Here is a 26,267-nt window from a genome sequence, read left to right as displayed (position 1 = left end):
TAAACAAAATTACAAAAAATATATATATAAAAATAAAAACTGATTTAAAAATATTAATAAAAACTATAACAGTATCTTCAATAACACTGAAACAGACAAATACACTATAAAAATATTTTAATCAGACATTTTTATTTATTTTATTTTACAAAAAAATTATTTTTGTCTTGTTTTACAATATGAATAAACGTCAACAAAGAATCAATGGAAAAAGGAAAATAAACTTAATTCCATTCCAAAAATTTTTTCCATAAGCAAATCCTAATATCTTGTGCAGTTTGCTGTTTTGTCTTGTTTTAAAGATGTTAAGAATGACAAAAATGACTGATTAAAAATATAGTTTTCTAATCTCAACTGCATATTTAACACCTTAATAAAATAAATGCATGTTATTTTTAGTTGTTTTCATGAAGATATTTGTTTCCTCTGTGTAAATGCATCTTTTGGTGGTATCGATGTCAAATCGGTGCAACCGTTATGGTAGAAGAATGCTTTGGATTTTTGGTGCAAAGCACCCGAGATACTCCCAGGTGCAATAAATTCTATTTCTAAGCCTGTATTTGTATTGTTGTTCTTCAGTAGAATCATTAATGGCATCATTATGGATGAGCATTGTGTAAGTCTCTCGTGTGGGATGCAGCGAAGGCTTTTAGCAGGTGTGTGTTAAAGCGTGTGCTGATCTGCTCTGTGTTCACGGAGCGGCTCTGCTCTCTGTTGCAGTGGCACCAGCTGGAGTTGGGGCTGGGCATCGGCCGGCAGCAGCATCCTGGCCGAGTTTGGCACGCTGCACCTGGAGTTCCTTCACCTGTCCCAACTGTCTGGAAGCCCCCTGTTCACTGAGAAGGCAAGAGTCCTTTACGTCCTGATGATTCACGCTGAGAGGACGGGATACGGGTCGTGAATTAACCCTATGATTTGTGTTTTTCTTTAGGTGATGAACATCCGAAAGCTGCTGAACAAAATCGAGAAGCCTCACGGTCTGTATCCCAACTTCCTGAGTCCCGTCAGCGGCAACTGGGTACAGCGTAAGTAACACATTTCTTCATTTAGCAGACACCTTTAGACAAAACGTCCAAATGAGAAATACAAGAAATTCAAATCATTTGATACCAGCAGGAACTACACTACTTTTATATATATGTGTGTGTGTGTGTGTGTGTGTGTGTGTGTGTGTGTTAATAAGATTTATTATAATAAAAAAATATTAATTATTATATAATTATAAAATATTCATAAGTACAATAAATAAATAGCTATTACAATAATATGATAACATATATATATATATATATATATATATAATAACTATTTTCATTTATCTAATTTATTATTTATTATGGCATAAAATAAAAATATATTGATAAGATTTATTATGATTAAAATAACTTATTATATAATTATCAAATATATAATACTGTGAATAAATACCAAAATAGTTATCATAATGATAATACAATTAGTATAAGATTAATATAATTATAATAATACTATTATAACACATATATGCAGTTATAAGTATTACTTTAAATAAATATGATCATATTTCTATTTATGCTGAGATTTATAATATAATTCTAAAAATAAACATACTTTTTACTATAAATATTAAAATGTTATATTAAAAAAATTAAATTGTGTGTGTGTGTGATTATATAATTGTATATTTATTTTATTTAAATATTTTACTATAAATAAATATTAAGTGCTATTATTAAATTCGAAATATATTTTATATAATTCTAAATATATGTATGTACTATAAAAAAAAATAATCATGTGTGTGCCAAATATATTAGCTTTATTAGTGCAGTTTTCTTTCCTCTGCTGATGTTAAAACAGGACGTTGTAGCAAGACATATCAACATGCAATGCAAAAATATCTTAACTCAAAAAATAGGCTTTTTTATTAATGCAAAATATACAGAATGCAAATTTGGTGTGAATTTATTGACTGAATTATGATAATAGCCAAAATATTTAATAAATAGATATGCAAGGTGTGAGAGATGAAATAATTTAGCTAACGACGGCTCTTCTTACTATGTGGGAAAAGCTGATTTTTGTGCACACAGACTTTAAGCATGTGAAGGTCTGAAACTGTTTTTTGGTTTAATGCCAGATGTTTTGCCATTCTCATAAAGTTTGCAGAACAAAATGAATGTCAGTGAAAAAAAAACATCTTCAGACTTGTACAGATGTATTATTTTGTTGTGTCTCACAGGTTCCATTTGTAATTGTCTGCAAAGCTGCTTTCTATGTTTTAAGCAGACTGGAATAGAATTAAGTTCGTGAAGAGCATAAATTCACTGGAGGATATCCAGACTTTTGACTGCTGGTGTAGATACATTTATTTTTGTTATTATTTGTTCTTGATTTCTCTCTGCTGCGTCTTTGAGATTCACAGTGCAATTACTCTGGCACGCATGACACGGACTGAGCCAAGCAGGGACATGAGCCCACAGCCAAGAGTTATTAAAATGATAATAAATCCCATTACCTTCTGGAAATGGAATCTTTCCGATTCACCTGAAACACAGGAGAAAGTGTTTTTTTTTCTTGAGCGGGCTGAATGTAATCTGCGACTGCAGTGCTAATTGCTAACGAGTGTCAGTGATAGTGATGATTTACATGTCAATAGAGCGCAGGGCGGATACCAACATTCCTGCCATTGTGTTTGTTGACTCCGATTACAGAACCCGGATCATCCGGGAGCCCAGCACAATGAAGGGTGTGCATATTAATAGGAAGCATTCGCTTATGATCCTGATTATGATCCCAAGAATAAACCGAATGAATGGCATGAAACCTGCTGAGAAAACATTTGGGGGGCATTTAACCTCAAAAGCAAAAAAATCAAAGGATGGAAATGCACAATTATATTTAAAAATAAAAAGATATATAGTATAATTCATTCATTAATCATTTATATATTGTAAATTAATAAAGTATATAATAATAGTATATATTTTTTATTATAATAAATTATGTGTGTGTGTGTGTGAGAGAGAGAGAGAGATGTGCGTGTGTTGGTCTGTGTGTGTGCGTTGGTGTGTGTGTGTGTGAGCGTGTGTGAGCATGTGTGTGTGTGTGAGAGTGTGCGTGTGTGTGCGTGCGTGCGTGTGTGTGTGTGTGAGAGAAATGTGCGTGTGTTGGTCTGTGTGTGAGAGTGTGTGTGTGAGCATGCGTGTGTGTGTGTGTGTGAGAGTGTGTGTGTGTGTGTGTGTGAGAGTGAGTGAGTGAGTGAGTGTGCGAGTGTGCACGCGTGTGTGTGTGTGTGTGTGTGTGTGTGTGTGTGAGCATGCGTGTGTGTGTGTGTGTGAGAGTGTGTGTGTGTGTGTGTGTGAGAGTGAGTGAGTGAGTGAGTGTGCGAGTGTGCACGCGTGTGTGTGTGTGTGTGTGTGTGTGTGTGTGTGTACACAAATGTTTTTATGTGTATTTTTTTTCCTCTATGTTGACTTATTTTTGTTCAAATCTTATTGCTCCTAAAATTAGGCTTCATATTCTTCGTTCAGAACGTTTTATCATGAGTTTTGAAGTCAAATACATCCTGCGCATATTTTCTTGTGGTTTACATGGTTTGTGTGATTCAGACGTTGTTTTCCTCTGGTTTTCTCAGATCACGTGTCTATCGGAGGTCTTGGGGACAGTTTCTACGAGTACCTGATCAAATCCTACCTGATGTCAGACAAGACGGATCAGGAGGCCCAGAAGATGTACTACAGCGCCATGGAGGTACACAAACAGCATTCATACAACTCACTTTCCTTGCTATTTAGTTGCACATGCTGTTTCTAGTCTTCGGTATGTTCAGTAAAAATAAAGAAGTAGAAATGAGCGACTGCACAGGCGGTAAGTGTGTAAAATAGATTGCATGCCTTAATTTAAGCTTGATTAGATTAGTTTAAGATTAGTTTCACCTCAAGCCTCGCGCTCATAATGATCCGAGAGGAGAAATATAACAGAGCGAACACGTTCTCCCTTATTCTCACTTAATTAGCATATTAGCTTTTTCATTACCTATTGTTTCCCTTGAAGAACGAGGTCTGCCAAGATATTCATTACAATTATAATCAGGAGAGGCCAATTTCATCAAATATCCAGTCCTTTGTGCAATGCTTTTAAATGTTTGCAACCGATATAATATTTGATGTTTGTCTCGATAGTCATGCATTTGCTCTGATTTTGATTTCACGTTGACTTGAAGTGGGTTGTTTACATTTGATGATGCAAAAATGCAGAAACCTGTGATGCACGCTAAGAAAAACCATCTGAATGAGTTTTGTGTGGAAAAGCAGAACAAAACCAAACGATGAGTCATTCGCTATTGATCGTCCGTGATGGTTTGCGCTGTTTTCTGCTTCTCTAAAGAGGTGCAAGCATAAAAACGCAGAGGAAGATACTCGGAGATGTTTTCTCATATAGTCTTTGGCAGATTTATACACCTTCGAGTCTCAAAGTCCCGATAGAATCTCAATGAGGCTTGACTGCAATTCTCCACGCTGCATACGGTCTTATACTATACATAAAACATGTCATGCATAAACGTCACCTCCTACAGCAATATGTGCACACCGTCCTGCTTTCATATGTGCTTTATTGAAATCCAGCGTCGCCTTCATTTCAAAGCACTTTACAAAGCAAGCAGATGTTTCTTCACTCTCACACAAAACATGTCCAGCCCTCTGTGTTTCATAGGAACCGCATGCGGCTGCGATTAATAGCTGCATTATCTTCAGCGTGTGCGCATTGTTCTGAGCATCTCAGGCTCCATCACTCAGATATGCTTTCAGAAAGAGCTGGAAGCTGAAATTCACCACTACACTGTTAAAGATTATTTTTATGAAGTTGAAAAGGTATGCTTTACAAAATATATAAAAAAAATAAAATACTGTCAGTCTTTGTACTTCAAAATTTCTGTTTTAGAAAACCTATTAAAAAGTATTAATTAATTGATGTAAAGTTGAAATAAAATAGAAAATATTGCATGAAAAACTTAAACTAAAAATAAATAAATGAACATTACAATTGTAAAGTTAAAGTATTAAATTGCTCAAATTAAACTAAAATTTAAAAAAAATGTTTAAAAGAAAATACTATTATGAATAGTATTTATAATAGTATTTAATAAAAGAAAATACTATTTATGCATTTCTTCTTCAAAAGTTTTATTTATTTAAAAAAAAAAAATTTGTTAATTGAAGCTAGAATAAGAAAAATATTAGACGAAAAACTTAAATTAGAAATGTTGCCGGGGCAACTAACTAAAATAAGTTGAAGTACTAAAATTACTAAAGCTGAAATAAATTTGAGCTATATAGAAATATGAAAAAAATTATAAAATGGCAAAAACTTAAACTAAAGCCTAAACTAAACTGAAAATATAATAATAAAAGCTTGCCGTTTAGTTAGTGATTTTTTGCAAAAGTTTTTTGCAAATTTGCATCTTATTAAAACTTTAAAAAGATTTTCGTTAATTGAAGCTGGAATAAAAAACATTTATTAAACAAAAAAACAAGGAAAATTAGAACTAAAATAAGTTGAAGTACTCAAATTAAAACAGAAATAAAAACTAAACGAAAGCTATATATGAAAACTAGTAAAAATGGCATTTTATTTACTAAATTAGTAACACTAAGCTGAAAATATAATAATAAAAGCTAATTTCAAATATTAATAACTACTATAGCAGTATATAAATAATGTTTATTGGAGGGTGTTGCTGTTTAGTTAGTAAGTGATTTGACTCTTAAATAGTATGTTTTAAGACATAAGGTCCGTCCCAATCGCATACTTATGCACTATTCTATGACGTTTTGTAGTATAAATGGTGCGAGTAGTGCGTTCACACTGGAAATTCCAAAACGAAAAAGTGCACTTTAAATACCCGGATGATGCACTTAAATAACCGAAAAAATTAAGAGTGGAATGTTGGACACTTCATGTACTCAACTGTCGCAGCTTTAATTACATAGCGAAGGGGGAGGGGCTATCAGACTCCAATTATGAATGACAGAATAACCTTATATAATTCATACACTACATGGTTGAGTACATAGTGCATAAGTACGTAGTGTATGAGTGTATAGTGTGTCATTTGGAAGGCAGCTATAGTCTTTAATTCAGAATTCCATGTTTAATTCAGTGCGTTACTTGCAGTAATTTACTGGCAATTTCAAAGCAATTCCTAAAGCAGGTTTTTGCAATCAGTCTATCCCAATATTTAGCAGACTGATCTCGCTGTGTGTTTGCAGGCCATCGAGACGAACCTGGTGCAGAAGTCTCCGGGTGGCCTGACGTACGTGGCCGAGTGGCGAGGAGGAATCCTGGACCATAAGATGGGGCATCTGGCCTGTTTCTCCGGCGGGATGATCGGCATCGGCGCTGACGACGGGCCGGCAGGACAGAGGCAGCATTACTTGGACCTGGCCGCGGAAATCACTCACACCTGCCACGAGTCCTACAGCCGCTCAGGTCAGAAAGAGATCATCTGTGAACCGAACACAATAAACCGTGTGCATATCAATAGAAAGCATTTGCTTATGCTTCTGGTTCAGAGATAAACAGGATGAATGTCATGAAACCTGCTGAGATCATCAGGGTGTGATGATGGACGTCAAAACTAGACGTAGAGGCGTCAGAAAGTAGCCTAGACATCATATGTGACCCTGGAGCACAAAAGCAGTCTTAATATAACAGTTTTTTTCAGCTTCACGACACAGTGGGGCATATTATAGTTTTGAGATACCGTAGACTTGAAGTGCAACGCCTCACATAAAAATAAAAAAGAATAAATCAATCAATCTCATGATCATATTTAACTACAAAATCAAAAGGAATAAATTAAGAAATGATATTTTGCATTAAAAATTAGGACCATTACGATTATATACAATTTTTTCTCATAAAATTTTCATTACCATAATTAATTCACATTATTTTCAAATTAGAGTCACGTTATTTTAATACAGTGCACTTTTCTACTGCAGTAGATCATGTAATCCATACATAATGAAACGACAGTGTTATTTTATGAGATACCATTATAGTTTTTTAATGCTTTTATTTTTAGATATTTTGTCATTTTGTTGTGTTTTGTCATTTTTAGTGTTTATATATATATATATAAATATATATATATATACTGTATATAGCTTGGGTTATATTTTCAGTTTAGTTTAAGTCTTCGTAAGTTTATTATGTGCTTTTGTCATTTTTATCAACTTTTTTTACATTTCTATATAGCATTACTTTATTTTTAAGGTTTAGTTTAATTTTACTTTTTTTGTACAACAACTTGGTGTTTTTTAGTTTATTATTTTTATTATTTTACTTTTTTAGTACATCAAGTTAAACTAAATTATATGTATATTATTATATCTTACATTTTAGCTAATTATATTTTTTATATTTTATTTGACTTCAGTTAACGATTATTTTATTTCAAGTAATGAAAATGTTTTTTAATGGTTTTAATTTTAATTTTCAGTCTTAGTTAATTATAATAGCCATGGTACAACAAATACTATGAAGTATAAATACGTCAAAATTGAAATAATATTTAAATTATAATACTTTTTTCATATTAATATCTTTTTTTTTTTTTTTTTGCATTTTGGAAATGAGGATTTGGGGGTGAAAATATCTGTGCTTCATTTTCTTGTTATATATAATTCCTCATTTGTCTCTTTAGATTTTGGTATAAAATCTGACCCGGCATGTTCTCAGCAGGTTTCATTCATCTGTTGTTCATCAGCTCTGGATTTTATTTTAAGAGAGACGTGAGGTCAGAAATGTAGAGATGAGATCAAACATGATGTTTGCTAAATCTGTAGCGTTTGGATTGTCCTGATGAGAGCGCTGTGAAGAACTGTGCGCTGTGTGCTATTTCTGATCTGAAGCAGGTTAGGCTTCATCTCATCTGTTTGCTTCTGCCGTCTGAGAAAGCAACAGTCTGAGGCTGTGATTATCCAGCGAAGCATGAGGACAAAGAGAAGACAAAGGGATGTTTCTGGGGAAGCTGCCTTTCAGCTATTTAATAAGAGTCAAATCACTTACCAACTAAACTTCCGTTTGATCAGTGTTATTTTATCATTATTTATATACTGTTACATAATTTATTAATATGGTAACACTGTATTTTAAGGACCAATTCTCACTATTAACTAGTTGTTTATTAGCATGCATATTTCTAGCATATTGGCTGTTTATAAGTTCCTACCTTATTTTGCATGACCATATTTTAGATCCCCATACCTAAACTTAACAACTGCCTTACTAACTATTAATAAGCAACCAATTAGGAGTTTGAGGCAAAAGGCATAGTTAATATAGTCAGAATTAGTCCTTAAACTAAAGTGTGACCATTTATATTTATATTAGTTTTTATTATTATATTTTCAGTTTAGTTTTAGTAAATTTATATGCTTTTGCAATTTGTATTATTTTTTATTTCTATATAGCTTGAATTTATTTTAAAGTTTTAGTATTGTTACTAGTTCAAATTAAACTTATTTCAGTTAGTTTGCAATTAAACATTTCTAATTTTCATTAACATTTTTAAATGAAATTTTAAGTCTTTCATCTAACATACATACATATATTATTATTTTTATTATTATTTTAGTTGACTAACAACACTGTGACATGAATTTAAATCAAATTATTGTTATACTTTGTACTGTCTCCTTAATGTAAATTAAGTTTAATAATATAAATTGTAGGACAGAGCATTGTTATCGTTAACTAAAACTAAACCTATCATTTTTTTTTATTATTCTAAGCATTAACTGAAATAAATAAAATAAATAAATAAATAAAAGCAAACTTTTTTTATTTCTGTTAGTTTCCAAGCAAATGTTTCTAATTTTTATTTAGTTTAAATACTAAAATTATTACAACAGAAATAAAAATAAATAAAAAGAAATATAAATGTTAATTGAAGCTGGAATAAAAAACATTTATTAAACAAAAAAACAAGGAAAATTAGAACTAAAATAAGTTGAAGTACTCAAATTAAAACAGAAATAAAAACTAAACGAAAGCTATATATGAAAACTAGTAAAAATGGCATTTTATTTACTAAATTAGTAACACTAAGCTGAAAATATAATAATAAAAGCTAATTTCAAATATTAATAACTACTATAGCAGTATATAAATAATGTTTATTGGAGGGTGTTGCTGTTTAGTTAGTAAGTGATTTGACTCTTAAATAGTATGTTTTAAGACATAAGGTCCGTCCCAATCGCATACTTATGCACTATTCTATGACGTTTTGTAGTATAAATGGTGCGAGTAGTGCGTTCACACTGGAAATTCCAAAACGAAAAAGTGCACTTTAAATACCCGGATGATGCACTTAAATAACCGAAAAAATTAAGAGTGGAATGTTGGACACTTCATGTACTCAACTGTCGCAGCTTTAATTACATAGCGAAGGGGGAGGGGCTATCAGACTCCAATTATGAATGACAGAATAACCTTATATAATTCATACACTACATGGTTGAGTACATAGTGCATAAGTACGTAGTGTATGAGTGTATAGTGTGTCATTTGGAAGGCAGCTATAGTCTTTAATTCAGAATTCCATGTTTAATTCAGTGCGTTACTTGCAGTAATTTACTGGCAATTTCAAAGCAATTCCTAAAGCAGGTTTTTGCAATCAGTCTATCCCAATATTTAGCAGACTGATCTCGCTGTGTGTTTGCAGGCCATCGAGACGAACCTGGTGCAGAAGTCTCCGGGTGGCCTGACGTACGTGGCCGAGTGGCGAGGAGGAATCCTGGACCATAAGATGGGGCATCTGGCCTGTTTCTCCGGCGGGATGATCGGCATCGGCGCTGACGACGGGCCGGCAGGACAGAGGCAGCATTACTTGGACCTGGCCGCGGAAATCACTCACACCTGCCACGAGTCCTACAGCCGCTCAGGTCAGAACATCCCTCCATCTCTGGGCTCTGTGCACCTGAGTCAGCTCTTTAAAATCCTTTCAACTACATACTAATGTTATTTTAGCATCATTAATACCATTACAGTATTTATTAATCAGTCGAATTTAGCGTTATATTTTAATTTGTTTAAATTTGAGTAATTTTGTTGTTTTTGTGTCATTTTTATATTTTTTTGTTTCATTTTACCCCCCAATTTTAGTATTTTAGTACTAGTATTTTAGTAATAAAATTTTAGTACTTAATTTGTATTTTTTTATATTTTCTGTTTTTATTCTAATTTTAGTTTTAAGTCATTTAGTTTTGTTGTTGTTTTAATTAATATTTCTATTTACTTTTTATTTTTTGTGATTTTAGTACTTAAAGGGATAGAACTTCGTTCATCTTCGGGATAAAAAAAAAAGATGATATTTTTAATGAAATCCGAGAGCTGTCTGACCCTCCATAGACAGCAAGGTTACTACCACGATCAAAGCTCAGAAACATAGCAAGGGCATCAGTAAAATAATCCATGTGACATCAGTGGTTTAACCGTAACTTTACGAAGTTACAAGAATAGTTTTTGTGTGCAAAGAAAACAGAAATAACGACTTTTTTATATTTTCTGTTTTTATTCTAATTTTAGTTTTAAGTCATTTAGTTTTGTTGTTGTTTTAATTAATATTTCTATTTACTTTTTATTTTTTGTGATTTTAGTACTTAAAGGGATAGAACTTCGTTCATCTTCGGGATAAAAAAAAAAAGATGATATTTTTAATGAAATCCGAGAGCTGTCTGACCCTCCATAGACAGCAAGGTTACTACCACGATCAAAGCTCAGAAACATAGCAAGGGCATCAGTAAAATAATCCATGTGACATCAGTGGTTTAACCGTAACTTTACGAAGCTACGAGAATACTTTTTGTGTGCAAAGAAAACAGAAATAACGACTTTATTCAACAATTCGTCTCCTCCGCGTCACCCTATAGTGCCATTTTGGAAAGTATCACATACGTAAACAACGTATTCAATGTATGTACTCGAATACGTTGTTTACATTCAGATCAAAGCGCAAACAACGTAAACACCAGTATTGAGGGATCTAAAATATGGTCATGCAGAATAAGGCATTAATATGTGCTTTTATTAACAACAAGTTAATAGTGAGAATTGGTCCTTAAAATAAAGTGTTACTATATTAATAAATCATATAACAATATATAAATCATGTTAAAATAACGGTGGTGTGAAGTCAGACAGAGGGTGATTCAGAAAACAGCTCCTGTGATCTGAGAGGACGGCAGCTTCAGAAACATCCTTTGTCTTATCTTTCTGCTCATGCTTCCAGCGCGCCTGTGTTTCTGAAAATCCAATCTGCTGGCACTCAGATAGAGGAAGGCCATTACTCTGCTGGATAATCACAGACTCAAACTGTTGCTTTCTCAGACATCAGAAGCAAACAGATGAGATGAAGCCTAACCTGCGTCAGATCAGAAATAGCTCTTCACAGCGCTCTCGTCAGGAGGATCCAGACGCTGCAGATTTAGCTGGAGTGGAGGACGAGCGATAAATACCACGTTTGATCTAGTCTCAACACACTATTTCTGACCTCACGTCTCTCGTAAAATAAGATCCTCAGAGCCGCAGGGCATGAGCAGGATATGAATGAATCCCGCTGAGAAGATGCCCGGGTCAGATTTTACACCAAAATCAAAAGAGTCAAATGACAAATTAGCATTATATACAGCAGGAAAATGAAGCAAAGATATTTTCACCCCCCAAATTCTCATTTCCAAAATGCAAAAAATGATTAAAGTGAAAATGGTTATATTTGAATATTTTTTAAAATTGAAGTATTTAAATGCATGTATAGTCTTGCACGTATTGTACTAAGGTTATTATAGTTAACTCAAATTAAAAGTGAAGCTATTAGAACTAACTATTCAAAACATTGTCATTACTTGAAATTGAATAAACTGAATTATAAAATATAATTATTATATTTCAGCAAGGTGACGTTTCTCATTTTAATTTCATTTTAATTTTTTTTTTCAAGTTAACTTGATGTACTAAAATAAAAAATTTAACTTTATAGATGCACACACACACACACACACACACAGTAAAATTAGTGAAGTGTATTACAATTACTAAAACTAGTACAAATACTAAGAAAATAATAATCAATATAAAAATAATAATAATAATAAAAATAATTTTAGAAATCACAAAGCAAACATAAAATCAACTAAATAGATAACTACTAAACATGACAAAGATGAATGATGTTAAAGGCAACCAGAAATACAGTGATTTGACAACATCCAGCGATTAAAACATTGACAATGTGAATTGCAGAGTCACAAAAAATTAAAACCAACTTAATAAACCCTGGTGAATTCATTTAATCATGATCATGATTTCTGCTTCTTTCAATTTATTAAGCAAAATCGACTGTGATATTTGGCTGATGATTATTTATAGCCTACTGAAAATGTTTCATTTTAATTTTGCATTTGCATTGGTATCAATCCTCCACGAGCTTTCATGGTTGTGGTTGCCAGATTTCAAGAGCTTAAATCCCCCAATCAGAGCTTTTCTCTTAAATTGATGCATATGGAAGCCCATTTCCTCCATGTAAGATTTAAAAAAACATGCTTTGGTACATCATAATTATTGATGAAAAGTGACAATTATGACTTTATAAGTCGAAATGATGACCTAAAACTCATAATTAGGAGGAAAACAATGACATTACGAAATTATGAAAATTCATTTTTTTCATCTCATTATGACTTAGTATGTCAATTTAAACTTTTAAATTCCTACTATCTCATAATTGAGATTTTTAACATCAAAATTCGGACTTTACAAGTTTAAATTATGACATACTATGTCATAATTATGAGATAAAAATTCAGAAATATGAGGTAAATAGTCATTTTTGTCTTTTTATCTCATAATTTAATCTAACTACTGGGGTGCCTCAGTGCTCTGTTCTTGGACCACTTCTCTTCTGTGTCTACATGGCATCACTAGGTTCTGTCATTTAGAAACATGGTTTTTCATATCACTGCTATGCTGATGACACTCAACTCTACCTCTCATTCCACCCTGATGATCCGACAATAGCCGCTCGCATCTCAACTTGTCTAACAGACATTTCTTGCTGGATGAAGGACCATCACCTTCATCTCAACCTTGCCAAGACAGAACTGCTTATGGTTCCATCAAACCCATCGTTTCATCACAATTTCACCTTCCAGCTAGGCACATCAACCATAACTCCTTCAAAAACAGCCAGAAACCTTGGAGTTTTGATTAATGATCAGCTAACTTTCTCAGACCACATTGCTAAAATCTGCAGATTTGCTTTATTCAACATCAAGAAGATCAGGCAATTTCTTTCGAAACATGCTTCACAACTCCTTGTTCAAGCTCTTGTTCTGTCCAGGCTGGACTATTGCAATGCTCTCTTGGCAGGTCTTTACAATTAATCCAGAACGCTGCAGCAAGATACATTTTTAATGAGCCGAAAAGAATGCACGCCACACCTCTGTTCATCAATTTGCACTGGCTACAAATAGCTGCTTGCATAAAATTCAAGGCATTAATGTTTGCCTACAAAACCACCACTGGCTCTGCACCCCTTTACCTAAATTCATTACTTCAGAGTTATGTGCCTCTAGAAGCTTGCGTTCTGCAAGTGAACGATGCTTTATTTCATTAACTGTTCCCTCCTGGTGGAATGACCTGCCCAACTCAATCAGAGCAGCTGAGTCCTTAGCCATCTTCAATAATTGGCTAAAAACCCTTGACCCTCTAACTCTAGCACTCTCTTTTCTAATTCTATTCTTAAAAAAAAAAACTTGTCACTTTTAGACTTGCACTCTATTCATGTACTAAAAAAAACTAACTCTAGCTTTTCTAATCTTTTTGTATTCCATTTATTTGTTTTCTTTTTATTTATTATAGAATTAACAAAAGCAAAAAAGGCCTCTAACACTAGCTTACTCTATTCTTTTTCTATTCTATCTGTTTTCTTTTTATTTATTATATAATAAAAAAAAAACTTGCTACGTGTACTGCGTTAAGCTAACTGAGACTTGTTATAGCACTTGTGTATCATTGCTCTTTTGTTGATTTTGATTGCTTCTATTGTCATCATCTGTAAGTCGCTTTGGATAAAAGCATCTGCTAAGTGACTAAATGTAAATGTAATTTCAACTTAGTATGTAAATTTTGACTTTCTATCCCTAATTATGACTTAGTATGTCATAATGAATGTGTTTGAAATCAGATTGCAGGATGCTCGTGGGGCTGGTTCTAATCTTACTTGACGGCGAAGAACCATTTGGCAATTTACACCCCTATACGAACGTAAAGTTCCTGACCAGAACTGTAATTTATATGCAAATGTCAAAAGGCTAAAAGGGGTCTTTTAAGCCATAAACAGTCCAACTATCATGCATGATCCTACGCAGACGCTACACAACTTTTTATGTCATAATTTAAACATTTCATCTCATTGTAATGATTTTTAAATGTATAATTATGGCTTACCAAAGCATTATTTTTTTCCTTACTTGGTGGAAATGGGCTTTCATAGATACATTTTCTGCCCAGTGGTTTACTTAAGCTTCCCAACCTGGCAACCATGTGCACATGCTCTCTCTACATTGTGGAAAATGCAATGTAGATGAAACATTGTCTGTGAGATGAAAACACAGGCAAACACGTAAATTCTTGATTTGACATAGAAGTTCTTGATTTATGCTTATGGAAGAAGTGCGATAATTCTGATGAAATGCAAAAAAAAAAAAAAAATTATAATCATGATTCTTTTTTTGAGCAAAATAATCTTGATTAACCGTTTAAGCATTATTGTGCAGCTCTACAACTTAATTAGAAATCTGTGATGCAAACATGAAAAGTAAATTAATAAGCTAGAAAAGTAGTTTCATTGTGATCATTCGGCTGACGAAATAAGTAAACGTATAAATATAGCAATATTTCTCCAAATGAGTGCACTTTTGGACTGAAAGCTCTAAAGAACAGTGATGCCATTTGAAGGCAATTAAACCAGAGCAGATGTGACTGAATTTGTAATGTTACAACAATGTCAATGACAATGTTACAATGTCTACAAATTGTAGGACTTGACTTTATCCTTAGGAAATGGATTAGATTGTAAAAAGCGGGCAGTACGTGTCAGAATAAGTCATGTGGTTTACATTTTTCTTTCACAGTAAGACCAGGAGAAGTATATCAACTGTAATGTTTTTTTCTGTCTACAGCCACCAAACTTGGTCCAGAGGCGTTCCGCTTCGATGCAGGAGCCGAGGCCACAGCCACCCGACTGAGTGACCGCTATTACATCCTGAGGCCAGAGGTCATCGAGAGCTACATGTACATGTGGCGTTTGACCCACGACCCCAAATACAGGGAGTGGGGCTGGGAGGCCGTGGAGGTGCATGTGTATTTCAACATTTAATGTCAATTGATAGATCGATAGATATATTTCTGCAGTATATGTGATGAATCAGTGCGAGGTTGAGGATCTGTGGTGTATTTCACGGCTCTTCCTCACATTATCTCTGGTAAATGAATGCTCGGCTGTGGCTGTTATATTAATAAAGCCGATGTTAAAGTGCGGTGCTCCGACGACAGACTGACATGTTAATTACTGGCTGCAGGAGGTCGAGGAGAACGCAAATGGATTTGTAAAATTCATCTCCAAACCAAACTCACGAGACAGTCCTAATTATAGTCTAGGTGTCTACCTTTGTTTGAGGTTAATAGATCATTAGTTTGCCATGTCAGCTCTTCTTTTATTCAGCGCTCAAATTTAGCGCTAAATCTTCTAGCCAACTTTAAAGTGACAGAAATAGCAGCGCTGTTTTAAAGGATGTCTCACAAATCGCTCGTATCTTCTGCCAGCAAGAAACTGTAGCGAAGAGGTCTCTTCTGCTCACTAAGGCTGCATTTATTTGATCAAAAATACAGTAAAAATGTGAAATATTATTACCATTTAAAATAGCTGTTTTCAATGTGAATATCTGTTCAAATGTAATTTATTTCTGTTATGCGCAGCTGAATTTTCAGCGTCTTTACTCTAGTCTCTTAATGAATAAAAGTATGAATGCAGTATTGCTTTGGATAAAATTGTCTGTATGCATAAAATGTTATTAAATTATATAATTAGTTGCTTTTTATTATCTGTAATAACTTTGCTGTTGAGAACTACTGATGTAAGATTACTGGTCGTGTATAAGGAAATGTCACATGACCTATATTGTTTCTTGGCATATTCTAAAGATTGTGATTGAATGGTCCAGCTCAAGCGGTTTGTGTTCACAGGCGTTGGAGAAGCACTGTCGTGTAGACGCAGGTTTCTCAGGAATCAGAGACGTGTACGCCTCCACAGTCAGTCACGACAACATGCAGCAGAGCTTCTTCTTGTCCGAGACGCTCAAGTAAGTTCAGTATCAGTGTTAATTTCGTTGACGAATAATTTTCGTCATAATGTTCATCAACAAAATTGTTTTCTCTGACGATAACAAACTAAAACTCTTTTTGAATGACAAAAACTGACGAAAATATATTGACATTTTCCGGTCCGGTTTTCTGAGCGCAGACACCGAAGCATACACACACACAGAAATGCGTCTCACAGCACGCGAGTAGGCTACTCTTTCACGTCGCATGAACAGAGAATTACACACAAAATGATGTCGAGTTGTCCGTTTTGACGAGTATTCACGTAAACACAGTTGATTACGTCTTAAGTGAACGTAAACAGCAGGGAGAACGTGTATCAGTACTGTCACTGCTCTTGACTGAAAAACTTTAGTAGCCCTAAAGATTAATCTAAATTTATTTACAGAAATAAATATGTCTGCTTGAAAGAATCAAGAATATGGTAAACAAGTTGCTATAAAGAATGCATAATTAGCTGATAGAACCATTGGTATTTCATTAAAAAGAAGACCATGTTCTTGTTCTTTATGAGAAGTGGTTTTATTTCATTTTAACATAAAGGCATGTTGTGTGTCACCGCAGTTAAATCGGTGTCTATCATGATAAAACCTTAATATCAAACCTATATAATGAGTTTGGAAATTTTGGAGAAATGCTTAATAAACTCATTACACTGTAACTAAACCCATTAGATTTTAGCCGACTAAATTTATGGTAGATTTAGTCGACTAAAATCTTATGATATTTAGTCGACTAAAACTAAAAACAGTTCAGGTGACTAAAATATAACTAAAACTAAATGGCATTTTAGTCAAAAGACTATGACTAAAATTAAATCAAAATTTGCTGTCAAAATTAACACTGGTCAGTATCACCCTTAAGTTCCTGCTCCTACACTGTCCTCAATCAGACTAGTTTCATAGATTTAAGAATTAATAACAGTAGCGTTCTGCACTAGATGTGGACAAATGCAAATAATGCAGAACCAATCAAAGCAAGATAAAATAAATAGATATATAACTAAAACTAAATGGCATTTTAGTCAAAAGACTATGACTAAAATGGACAAATGCAAATAATGCAGAACCAATCAAAGCAAGATAAAATAAATAGATCATTTTTTTACTGTAATGGTGTTTTTAATTTTGGGTCCAAAAAGCACAAAAACCTCACAACATATGACTTTTGCGCTGCATTTCATGTCTTCTGAACTATTGACTTAATTTAACCCTATCAAGCCTACTGTATCATATTTGATGCACAAATTTCTAAGGCTTTTAAATGATCAAAACTTTGCTGTTAAACCTGTCATCTACTGCATGCCTTCTGTTGTCTGATTGATAGTTTAGACTTTTTTATCAAAATATCTTTTAGTATAATTGTACAACCGTCCAGCTTCAGCTGGTGCTTCACGTGTCTTTTTGCCGTCAAATCTTGACAGATTTTTCTCAAATAAACGTGAGAATAACTGTAGTAATATTTCCAGATGGACACTTACTGGACTGAAGCAGCTCGGCTTTACTTGATTCTCTTTTAGAGAAATCAGTGCGTCTCAAATCTGATCCTCAGGATCTTTTGAGGAGCGTTTGTTTCCAGAAGCTTTACTTTCACTGTTCCTCAGCGGAGGAATGATCTTCACAAGCCTCCAGAACATCTCACATCTGAGGAGGAGCCTTTATTTCTTCAGCTCTCAATCAGCATCGGATTGCACTGCATTATATGTTGGGATCATTTAAAGGGGTCATATGATGCAATTTCAATTTTTTCTTTCTCTTTGGAGTGTTACAAGCTCTTGGTGCATAAAGAAGATCTGTAAAGTTGCAAAGACTAAAGTCTCAAATCCAAAGAGATATTCTTTATAAAAGTTAAGAGTCAGCCACGCCTACCTAAAACGGCTCGTTTTAACACGCCCCCACATGTCTACCTCACTATGTGGGAAGATTTGCATAACGCCACCCAAATGTTCACGCAAAGAAAGAAGGCGTAACTTTTATTCTCGCTGTAGTATTGTTGCTGCCGCCGCCATGTCGTGAAGGCGCTGTGTGATTCGTTGTGAAAGCGAAACTACTTTTTTTGGTCTTCCAAAAGAGGATGATATCCACTTCGTCATGTCTGGAACTGATCCGTGCTGGTTGCTGAGTAAATACTCAACTTCGCGCTGTGGATCGCCGGATCAGCTTTCACCGTGGACGAAGCGGAGTCCAGCCTGGGGTCGTCACATGTGGTTGCTGCAGGCATACCAATATTGTAAGGGATGTAACATTTCCGTCACACGCTTGAGGAATTCGGCCAATCATAACGCACTGGATAGCTGGCCAATCAGAGCACACCTCGCTTTTTCAGACCGATGAGCTTTGTAAAATCGACGCGTTTCAGAAAGGCGGGGCATAGAGGAGAAACAATAATGTACAGTATGTGGAAAATAATGTGTTTTTTTAACCTTAAACCGCATAAACACATTTCATTACACCAAATACACAAAATAATGTTCTTTTTAGCAACGTCATATGAACCCTTTAAATATCATCTCACTTATTGGAGATATAGAGTGACGACAGATAATTGTATGTCAGTATCCGCTGTACTGTTATAAAGATCTCATTGATTTACATTACAAGCATCACAATTTCATCTTACTTTGAATATGAATATGTATTCATATGTATGAATATACTTGTGAATATGAATATCAGCATCTGCACCAAATTGCATGTTTTTGCTCAGTTTGGGCCTCTAAATAAAATTCAGTGTTATTTTAGTATCATTGAGAATATATAATATTTTGCAAAGTATATATTTTGCATTTTCGTTTTAATTTTAGTTAAAGTTTTAGTCATTTTGTTGTTTGAGTTTGTAATTTTAAGTAGTTTATTTTTTATAAATGTTTATATTTTTTAATAAATGTTTATTTCAGTTTTAGTTTATCTATCAAGTTTTTAAATTAAAATGACAAATATTGCCCTTGCAACTAGATTTAAAAGTTTTTTTCTATTTTATTTTAGTTAATGTTTATTTCAATTTAGTTTTTATATTTTAATTTTAGTTTCCGTTTTAGTTACTTATAATAACCCTGAAAAAATTGAGCTGTTTTTTCCTCCATCTTCTCACTATATCATACTATATGAGCCATAAAATCCTGACGTATAAATATCATACTCAACAAAAAAATGCACTTGCAAATATATATTTGTCTGACTATTATTTTATGTCAAAATAAAGTTTAACCTTGACATGAAATAACAGCCACAGTATGTTATTTAATGGAACCGTTTATTGACAAAATGGTGCTTTTATGGTGCTTTTTATGTATTTTTTGGAGCTTGACAGCATCTGTTCACGTTCACTTCAGTTGTACAGAAAAGTACTTTTGTGATGTTGGAAGCATACGAAAGCAGACTTGCATTGCCTTGATGTTAGTGTTAATGCTGTGCTTTGATGGTGGTATCTTGACACATTGTTAACCCCGTCTGTATGTGATCACAGATACCTGTACCTGCTGTTCTCGGACGATGATCTGCTGCCGCTGGAGGACTGGGTGTTTAACACGGAGGCTCATCCGCTGCCCGTTATACACAAGAGATGCCTGCAGGAGCACAGTGCCACACAAGACCATGGACAGACCAACCTGGAGTAGTATTTACCATCACACACACACACGGATTCAACCTCACGGGTCCTGACATGGATTCTCAGCTCCTTTCCTGTAAAGGATCTCTTCATATATATATACATATACGCTGTGATTGTATATCTCTGAGCCGAGGCTTCCCGCTCTCCTCGGCGGGCGGAAGCCGGCGCAATTTTCCGTGGACAATCAGTGAAACGTGACTTTCATGAGAAGAGCACCTTTTTTTCTTTGCTTCTTTCCTCCGTGAGGAATAAACGAATAACTTGCAGCCCCGAATCTGTGGGAGGAGTGCCGTACGATGGCGGGCCATGCTGAGCGAAAGAGAAAACCACTTTTCTTCACGCCTCACCTGTAATTGATCTTTTCTTTCATTCTTTCATTGTGTGTTCCTTTCCCGTCTCTTCTGCCAAAGCGTTTGCAGTCTTTTTTATTTCCCAGCCCGTGATATTTTGTTCTATCTAGTTTCGAGTCCAATTTTGTGCTATGATTTTTTTATTATTTCGAGGACTGAGGTATTTACAAACCCGACTAAAGGATCCTTTGTGAAATGTGTTGTACAGAATCCTTTGGTTTGAACAAGAAGTTGAATGATGTCATTGGCAGGGCAGGATTGTTTTACGTGATTTTAAACTTAAACTGGTATTTTTTTTATGCTTCAGCTGCATTGCGAGCCTCGGTGTTGTGCACGACATGCAATGTTTCAAAGACCTGCATCACCAGAGCGGAAAAACACACTTGCACTGACACCGGATGGCCACTAGGGCTGGGCGATTATATATTGCATATTCATTATATTTTTGCAATGCACGCAATTATTTTAATGTGCTTTCTTAGACTAGTTTCATGGTGGTTCCTCAGTATCAAAAACAGGATTTATGTTTGATTCATTTCAAACTGCGTTCTTTAATGAATCGCTTCAGACCCCTAAAGCAAAGATGCATTTGCAATTTTCCTTCAGAAATCCTAACGATTGTGAATTATTTGAATGCGCTTTTTAATTTGTCCGTTAAGTTTCATTAGCTTCATGATGATTCTTCAGTATCAAAAGCAACGTTTCAATTGCATTCACTTCTGTAACTCACCTCAAACTGTTTCAATGAATCGATTCAAAAACAAAAAAGCAAACCAAAAAGCATTTTTTCAAGATTATGAATTACACCGTTATTGGAAAGCACTTTTTTAATTTGTCCATTAAGTTTCCTAAAGATTGAGTTAGAATAGTTTCACAATTCTTCGTCAGTGTCAAAAACAGCATTTAAGTTTGAATTTCTTTAAACTGTCCATTTCAGTGAATGGATTCATAACTCTAAAGCAAAGATTAGCATCATCACTCAACAATGCTGACGATTGTGAATCACATAATTATTTGAATGTGCTTTTTAAATTTGCTCATTAAGTTTCATCATCCATCAGACTAGTTTCATAATGATTCTTCAGTATCGAAAACATGAATCACTTCAAACTGTCCATTTCAATGAATGGATTCAAGACTCTAAAAAGCAAAGATGCATTTGTGTCATCAATCAGAAATGCTAAAAATGAATGTGCTGTTTTCATTTGTTCATTAGGTTTCCTAAAGATTGCATCATCAGACAGGTTTCATGATTGCTCTGCAGTGTAAACTAAACTAGCACGTGAGTGTGATTCATTTCCATGTCCATTTAAACTCTAAAGATGTATTTGAATCATCATTCAGAAATGCTGGAGATTGTGAATCGCATGATTATTTTAATGCACTTTTTGAATTGGTTCATTATGCTTCCGAAGAAATGTCGTCAGACTAGTTTCATGATTCTTCTACAGCATTTAAGTTGAATTAACCTCCATGAATCCGAACTCTAAAACAGATTTGCATTATCTCGCAAAAATGCTGGAGATCATGAATCATGCAATTATTTTAATTTGTTCGTTAAGTATTGCATCATCAGACTAGTTTCATGATTCTTCTCCAGCATCAAAAGCAGCATTTAAGTTTGATTTAAGTTCAGATGAATCGATACTCTGAAACAAAGATGCATTTGCATCTTCGCTCAAAAATGTTCTCAAAGTCCCCATTTTTATATTGTTTTAGTAGAAATATTGTTTCCAAATGCAATGACTTCAGTTTTTTCCGTTAAATTAAACAAGGAAAACTAAATGAAAATAAGCAATTAATAAAATGAATTTTGTCAACTTTATAACATGCTAAACACACCCATATCACATAACTAGTGGTCACTGTTACTCATTGTCTAGTCAATGACTTTTGGTTGCTTTGTGACCACAAAACACTCCTTATTTTCTGTGTCATCAAATGGAATTGCAAACACAATGACTGTTTTCAAACAGGTTTCCCTAAACATCCTGCCATTGGTCAGGCAAACATATATAGTCCCACCCCAAACTCACATTATTGGTTGAATCAATGTGATTCTCAAACAAACAGATCAATGTTTTGAAGGTGTCACAGTGTTCCACTTTCCTTGGTTATAATTATGTTGTCTGCATATTAATCTGGCTGTATTTTTTTTTTACATCCAAAAACTGCACACTGCAGCTTTAAGATGAGTTTTTATGAGTCTCTAGGATCTGCAGCTGAACGTCAGTTTCAGCTCAGACTGAAGCATCATCAGCGTTACCCTCCAGATCGACCGAACGGCTCGATACAGTGAATCTCTCTGGCCTGAAACAGCTGCGCAAGGTCAATTCTGTTAGTCGTTGCATTTCATATTATACTGCATTCAGAGCTTTTCCTCTTGAGAGCTCTTTAACAGAGCAAACCATAAACTGCTCTCTCCTATATGTGTTTTTTCTCTTTCAGGTCGACTGCTGTCAAGGGAAGTTGTCTTCATGCAGTTCAGTCTCAGACATTCAGTGAAGCCGTACTGAGTGCTGAAGTTTGTTACCAGAAATAACATGAGCATATTTACATTTATACAGTATGTGCATGCATGAAGTACGTTTCTGTCCTTACCGCACACCTTCCTGTATTTCTCCTCTTTCCTGTCGAAATTAGCCTGAGATGGCAATGTTAACCATTTACCTTCAGTAATCTGACGCATTTCTGAGTGAAGCAGCTTATCCAATTATATACATTTTATTTTATTATGTAATTATATATTACGGTTCTAAAAAATTTTATTATTATTTTATGTCTTATTATATTTTAAGACAATTGTTATTCCATTGAATAGTGCGCACTGATGAATCGTTCAAAATAAGAAAAGCCATAACATGGATTTAGCAAGTAAAAGGGTTGATTTTGAAATTTAGTGACATAAAAACAGCATTAAATTACATTTTTAAACTAAACTGTAACAGCTTATCCAATTTAGCTATTTTTCAAATATATAATATATATAAAAGGTGTTATTATATTATCTAATATATATATTATATGTTGATGCTTTTACGGGATAAACAGGTTATCTAATAAGATTTTTTTTTTTTTTTATTTACTTAATTTTATTATTAATATTATACATTACATACATATACATTATATATAATTTTTATTATTATTATTTCTAATAGTAATAATATATTAATTTATTAAATATATATTAGTAATATATTTTGATGCATTTTTTAGTGAAACAGGTTATCCAATATTTCTTTATTTTATTATATTTATTTTTCTTTACTTTAGTAACTTCATTTTTATTTTAAGACCATTATTCCATTGAATAGTGTGCAGTGACGAATCATTCCTAATAAGATGAGTAACATGAATTTAAAAACGGAAGACATAAACTGCATTAAATGAAGTTTTTATGAAAGCTAGAGTAATAAATGTGAGTGTTCTCAGCTCCTGAAGTCACACAGGTTGAGTTAATGAGCGCAGTGTGAGATCAGAGGTGTGTGACGGCGTAAACAGCGCTGATATCTGCTCACAGGAGGTTGATTACACTGTAATTGATGAGGTCCATCAGCAGGATAAGCGCGTTTCCAGTAATTAGTCCAGCTAAATTAATGGCAGGGTTTCATTATGCTACCTTTCATAATGTTCTGTAAATGTATTGCCACATACAATCATTAGATCAACTTCAGCTCTGAGCTGATATTAGTTATGTTAATTGCACTTTTGTGAATAGTTTTGATTTCCACTCAGGGCTGATCAATGTTCCCCTCGTTTGTTCATCACAATTACGGGAAACAGTCTGGATCAATTATATTTGATAAGTTTACTAAATTATTCTTCCTGGCTCTAAAAATGTTATTTATGGATTCTGAACACACGTCCTGTGTTATACTGATTCATAACGCGTCATTAAGGAATAATATAACAGAGCAAATACACAACCTGCAGGCCCAAAGCTTGCAAATTATTATAAGTAAAATATGCACAAAAGAAAGTGTTTTTTCATGATTTAGCTGCAGAAGCAGAGATAAATCCTTTAATTTGTTGTGCTGCATGTTAAACACGTTTCTTTTGACTCCTCTCTGGATATCAGTCTGTGACATAAATGTTCAATTTTCCCACTTTGAAGTTTGTGTGAATCGCTCACGGTAATAACAACAACATGGACAGACATAAGGGAAAATATTAGCAATAAAAAGTCAGTTTCACAGCTGTTTTGGGATGATTATTAGATATGGCACATGAATCAGTCTGTAAATAATGACAGTTTTCATTCAAAGGAATAGTTCAGCCAAAAATGAAAATTTGCTGAAAGTTCTCAGGCCATCCAAGATGAGTTTGTTTCTTCTTCAGATTTGGAGAAATGTAGCATTGCATCACTTGCTCAGCAATGGATGCTCTGCAGTGAATGGGTGCCGTCAGAATGAGAGTCCAAACAGCTGATAAAAACATCACAAGTAATCCACACCACTCCAGTCCATCAGTTAACATCTGGAGAAGACAAAAGAAACAAAAATAATGCTAAAATAAGAGTTCTGTATACAAAATATTGCTTCCTCCAGTGAAAAAGTGTTCTGGTCTGAATCAGGAGAGAAATCTGCACAGATCAAGCACCGTTTACAAGCCAAAACAGTCTAAAACAGCTCTAAAACGTGTGTGGATTTTGATGTGAGAGACGACAGGAGATGGACTTTTTCACTGGAGGAAGTGTTATTATGGATTATGGACTCGCATTTTAGCCAGAAGCAAAAATTTGAAGTTAAAGTGTCGTACTGATGGATTTGTTTCTTACAAACATGCAGCTTTTGTCTTCTCCAGATGTTAACTGATGGAGTGGTGTGGATTATTGTGATGTTTTTATCAACTGTTTGGACTCTCATTCTGACGGCACCCATGCACTGCAGAGCATCCATTGCTGAGCAAGTGATGGAATGCTACATTTCACTAAATTTGATGAAGAAACAAACTCATCTACAAACTCATGGCCTGAGAGTGAGTAAATTTTCTGCAAATGTTCATTTTGAGTGAAATATTCCTATCATTAGCAGAGTTGGTGGTAATGCATTACAAGTAATCAGATCACTTTTTTCAAGTGACTAGTAAAGTAACGCATTACTTTTGAATTTACAAGAAAATATCGGAGTTACTTTTTCAAATAAGTAATGTCAGTTACTTTGTTTTCCCATTTATTGACTGACTGCTCTCCTGTCCCCATGCTGAGAGAATTCAGAAGTGCAGAGGAGTTGTGCGCGCTGTGTGAACATGATGTTACTGTAGTTCTAGACTAAATGTGAACGTGCATTAATTCATCTGACTCACACAAAAAAAAGTTCAGTATTCATCAAAATTAATTAAAACAGTGAAAAGCAAATTCAGAGTATGATGCAAACCTGCAATAATGAAATATGTTAAATAACACAAATTTCATTAACCAGTGTCTTTGCTGTTAACCTTTGATGATCCAGTTCAACCAAATGAATAAGCAAAAATGGCTTTAGATAAATTAACATTTGTGCTTCATTGATTTTTTTTTTAAATTGCTAACGTGTGTTGAACTGTCTTCTCTTGTGCTCTACTATACAGACATGACTTTACTTTTCCTTCAGCCTGAGGCTTATTCCTTTCACTTTTTGGTCAAAATCTCATTTGCTAAAAATATAACTTTTTGTGTTAAAAAGCAAACAAGCAAGACCTGCCCAGATTTCAAAAGTAACGTAACGTACACTGCAAAAAAATGCTTTTCTAGCTTAGATCTTTTGTCTTGTTTCCAGCCAAAATATCTAAAAATTCTTAAATCAAGAAGTAAAAATTATTGTCTTGTTTTCAGAAAAAACAAGTTGAATTTAAGTGAGTTTTTGCTTGAAACCAGCAAAATAATCTGCCAATGGG

The 26,267-nt window shown here is 34.1% G+C and overlaps 1 protein-coding gene across 2 annotated transcripts in view; it reads left to right on the top strand.

The window, feature by feature from the left end:
- Window positions 1-22,102, top strand: part of LOC107564091 (mannosyl-oligosaccharide 1,2-alpha-mannosidase IA) — a 243,987-nt gene extending 221,885 nt beyond the window's left edge. Inside the window, exons 6-12 of one of the 2 annotated variants that reach the window (XM_016249086.1) lie at window positions 721-844; window positions 932-1,025; window positions 3,617-3,732; window positions 6,252-6,471; window positions 15,228-15,400; window positions 16,291-16,406; window positions 19,894-22,102. In XM_016249086.1, the coding sequence (XP_016104572.1) occupies window positions 721-844; window positions 932-1,025; window positions 3,617-3,732; window positions 6,252-6,471; window positions 15,228-15,400; window positions 16,291-16,406; window positions 19,894-20,044 (994 nt within the window). In that variant the 3' untranslated portion in view covers window positions 20,045-22,102. Of the gene's footprint in view, window positions 1-717; window positions 845-931; window positions 1,026-3,616; window positions 3,733-6,251; window positions 6,472-15,227; window positions 15,401-16,290; window positions 16,407-19,893 lie in introns of both variants that reach the window. The other variant, XM_016249085.1, reaches the window with a different exon arrangement.
- The last annotated feature ends 4,165 nt before the right edge of the window (window positions 22,103-26,267 follow it).

Source organism: Sinocyclocheilus grahami, unplaced genomic scaffold (assembly GCF_001515645.1).
Source record: "Sinocyclocheilus grahami isolate Dianchi unplaced genomic scaffold, SAMN03320097.WGS_v1.1 scaffold910.1, whole genome shotgun sequence".
Lineage (NCBI taxonomy): Eukaryota > Metazoa > Chordata > Actinopteri > Cypriniformes > Cyprinidae > Sinocyclocheilus > Sinocyclocheilus grahami.
This window is presented reverse-complemented; position numbering and strand designations above follow the sequence as displayed.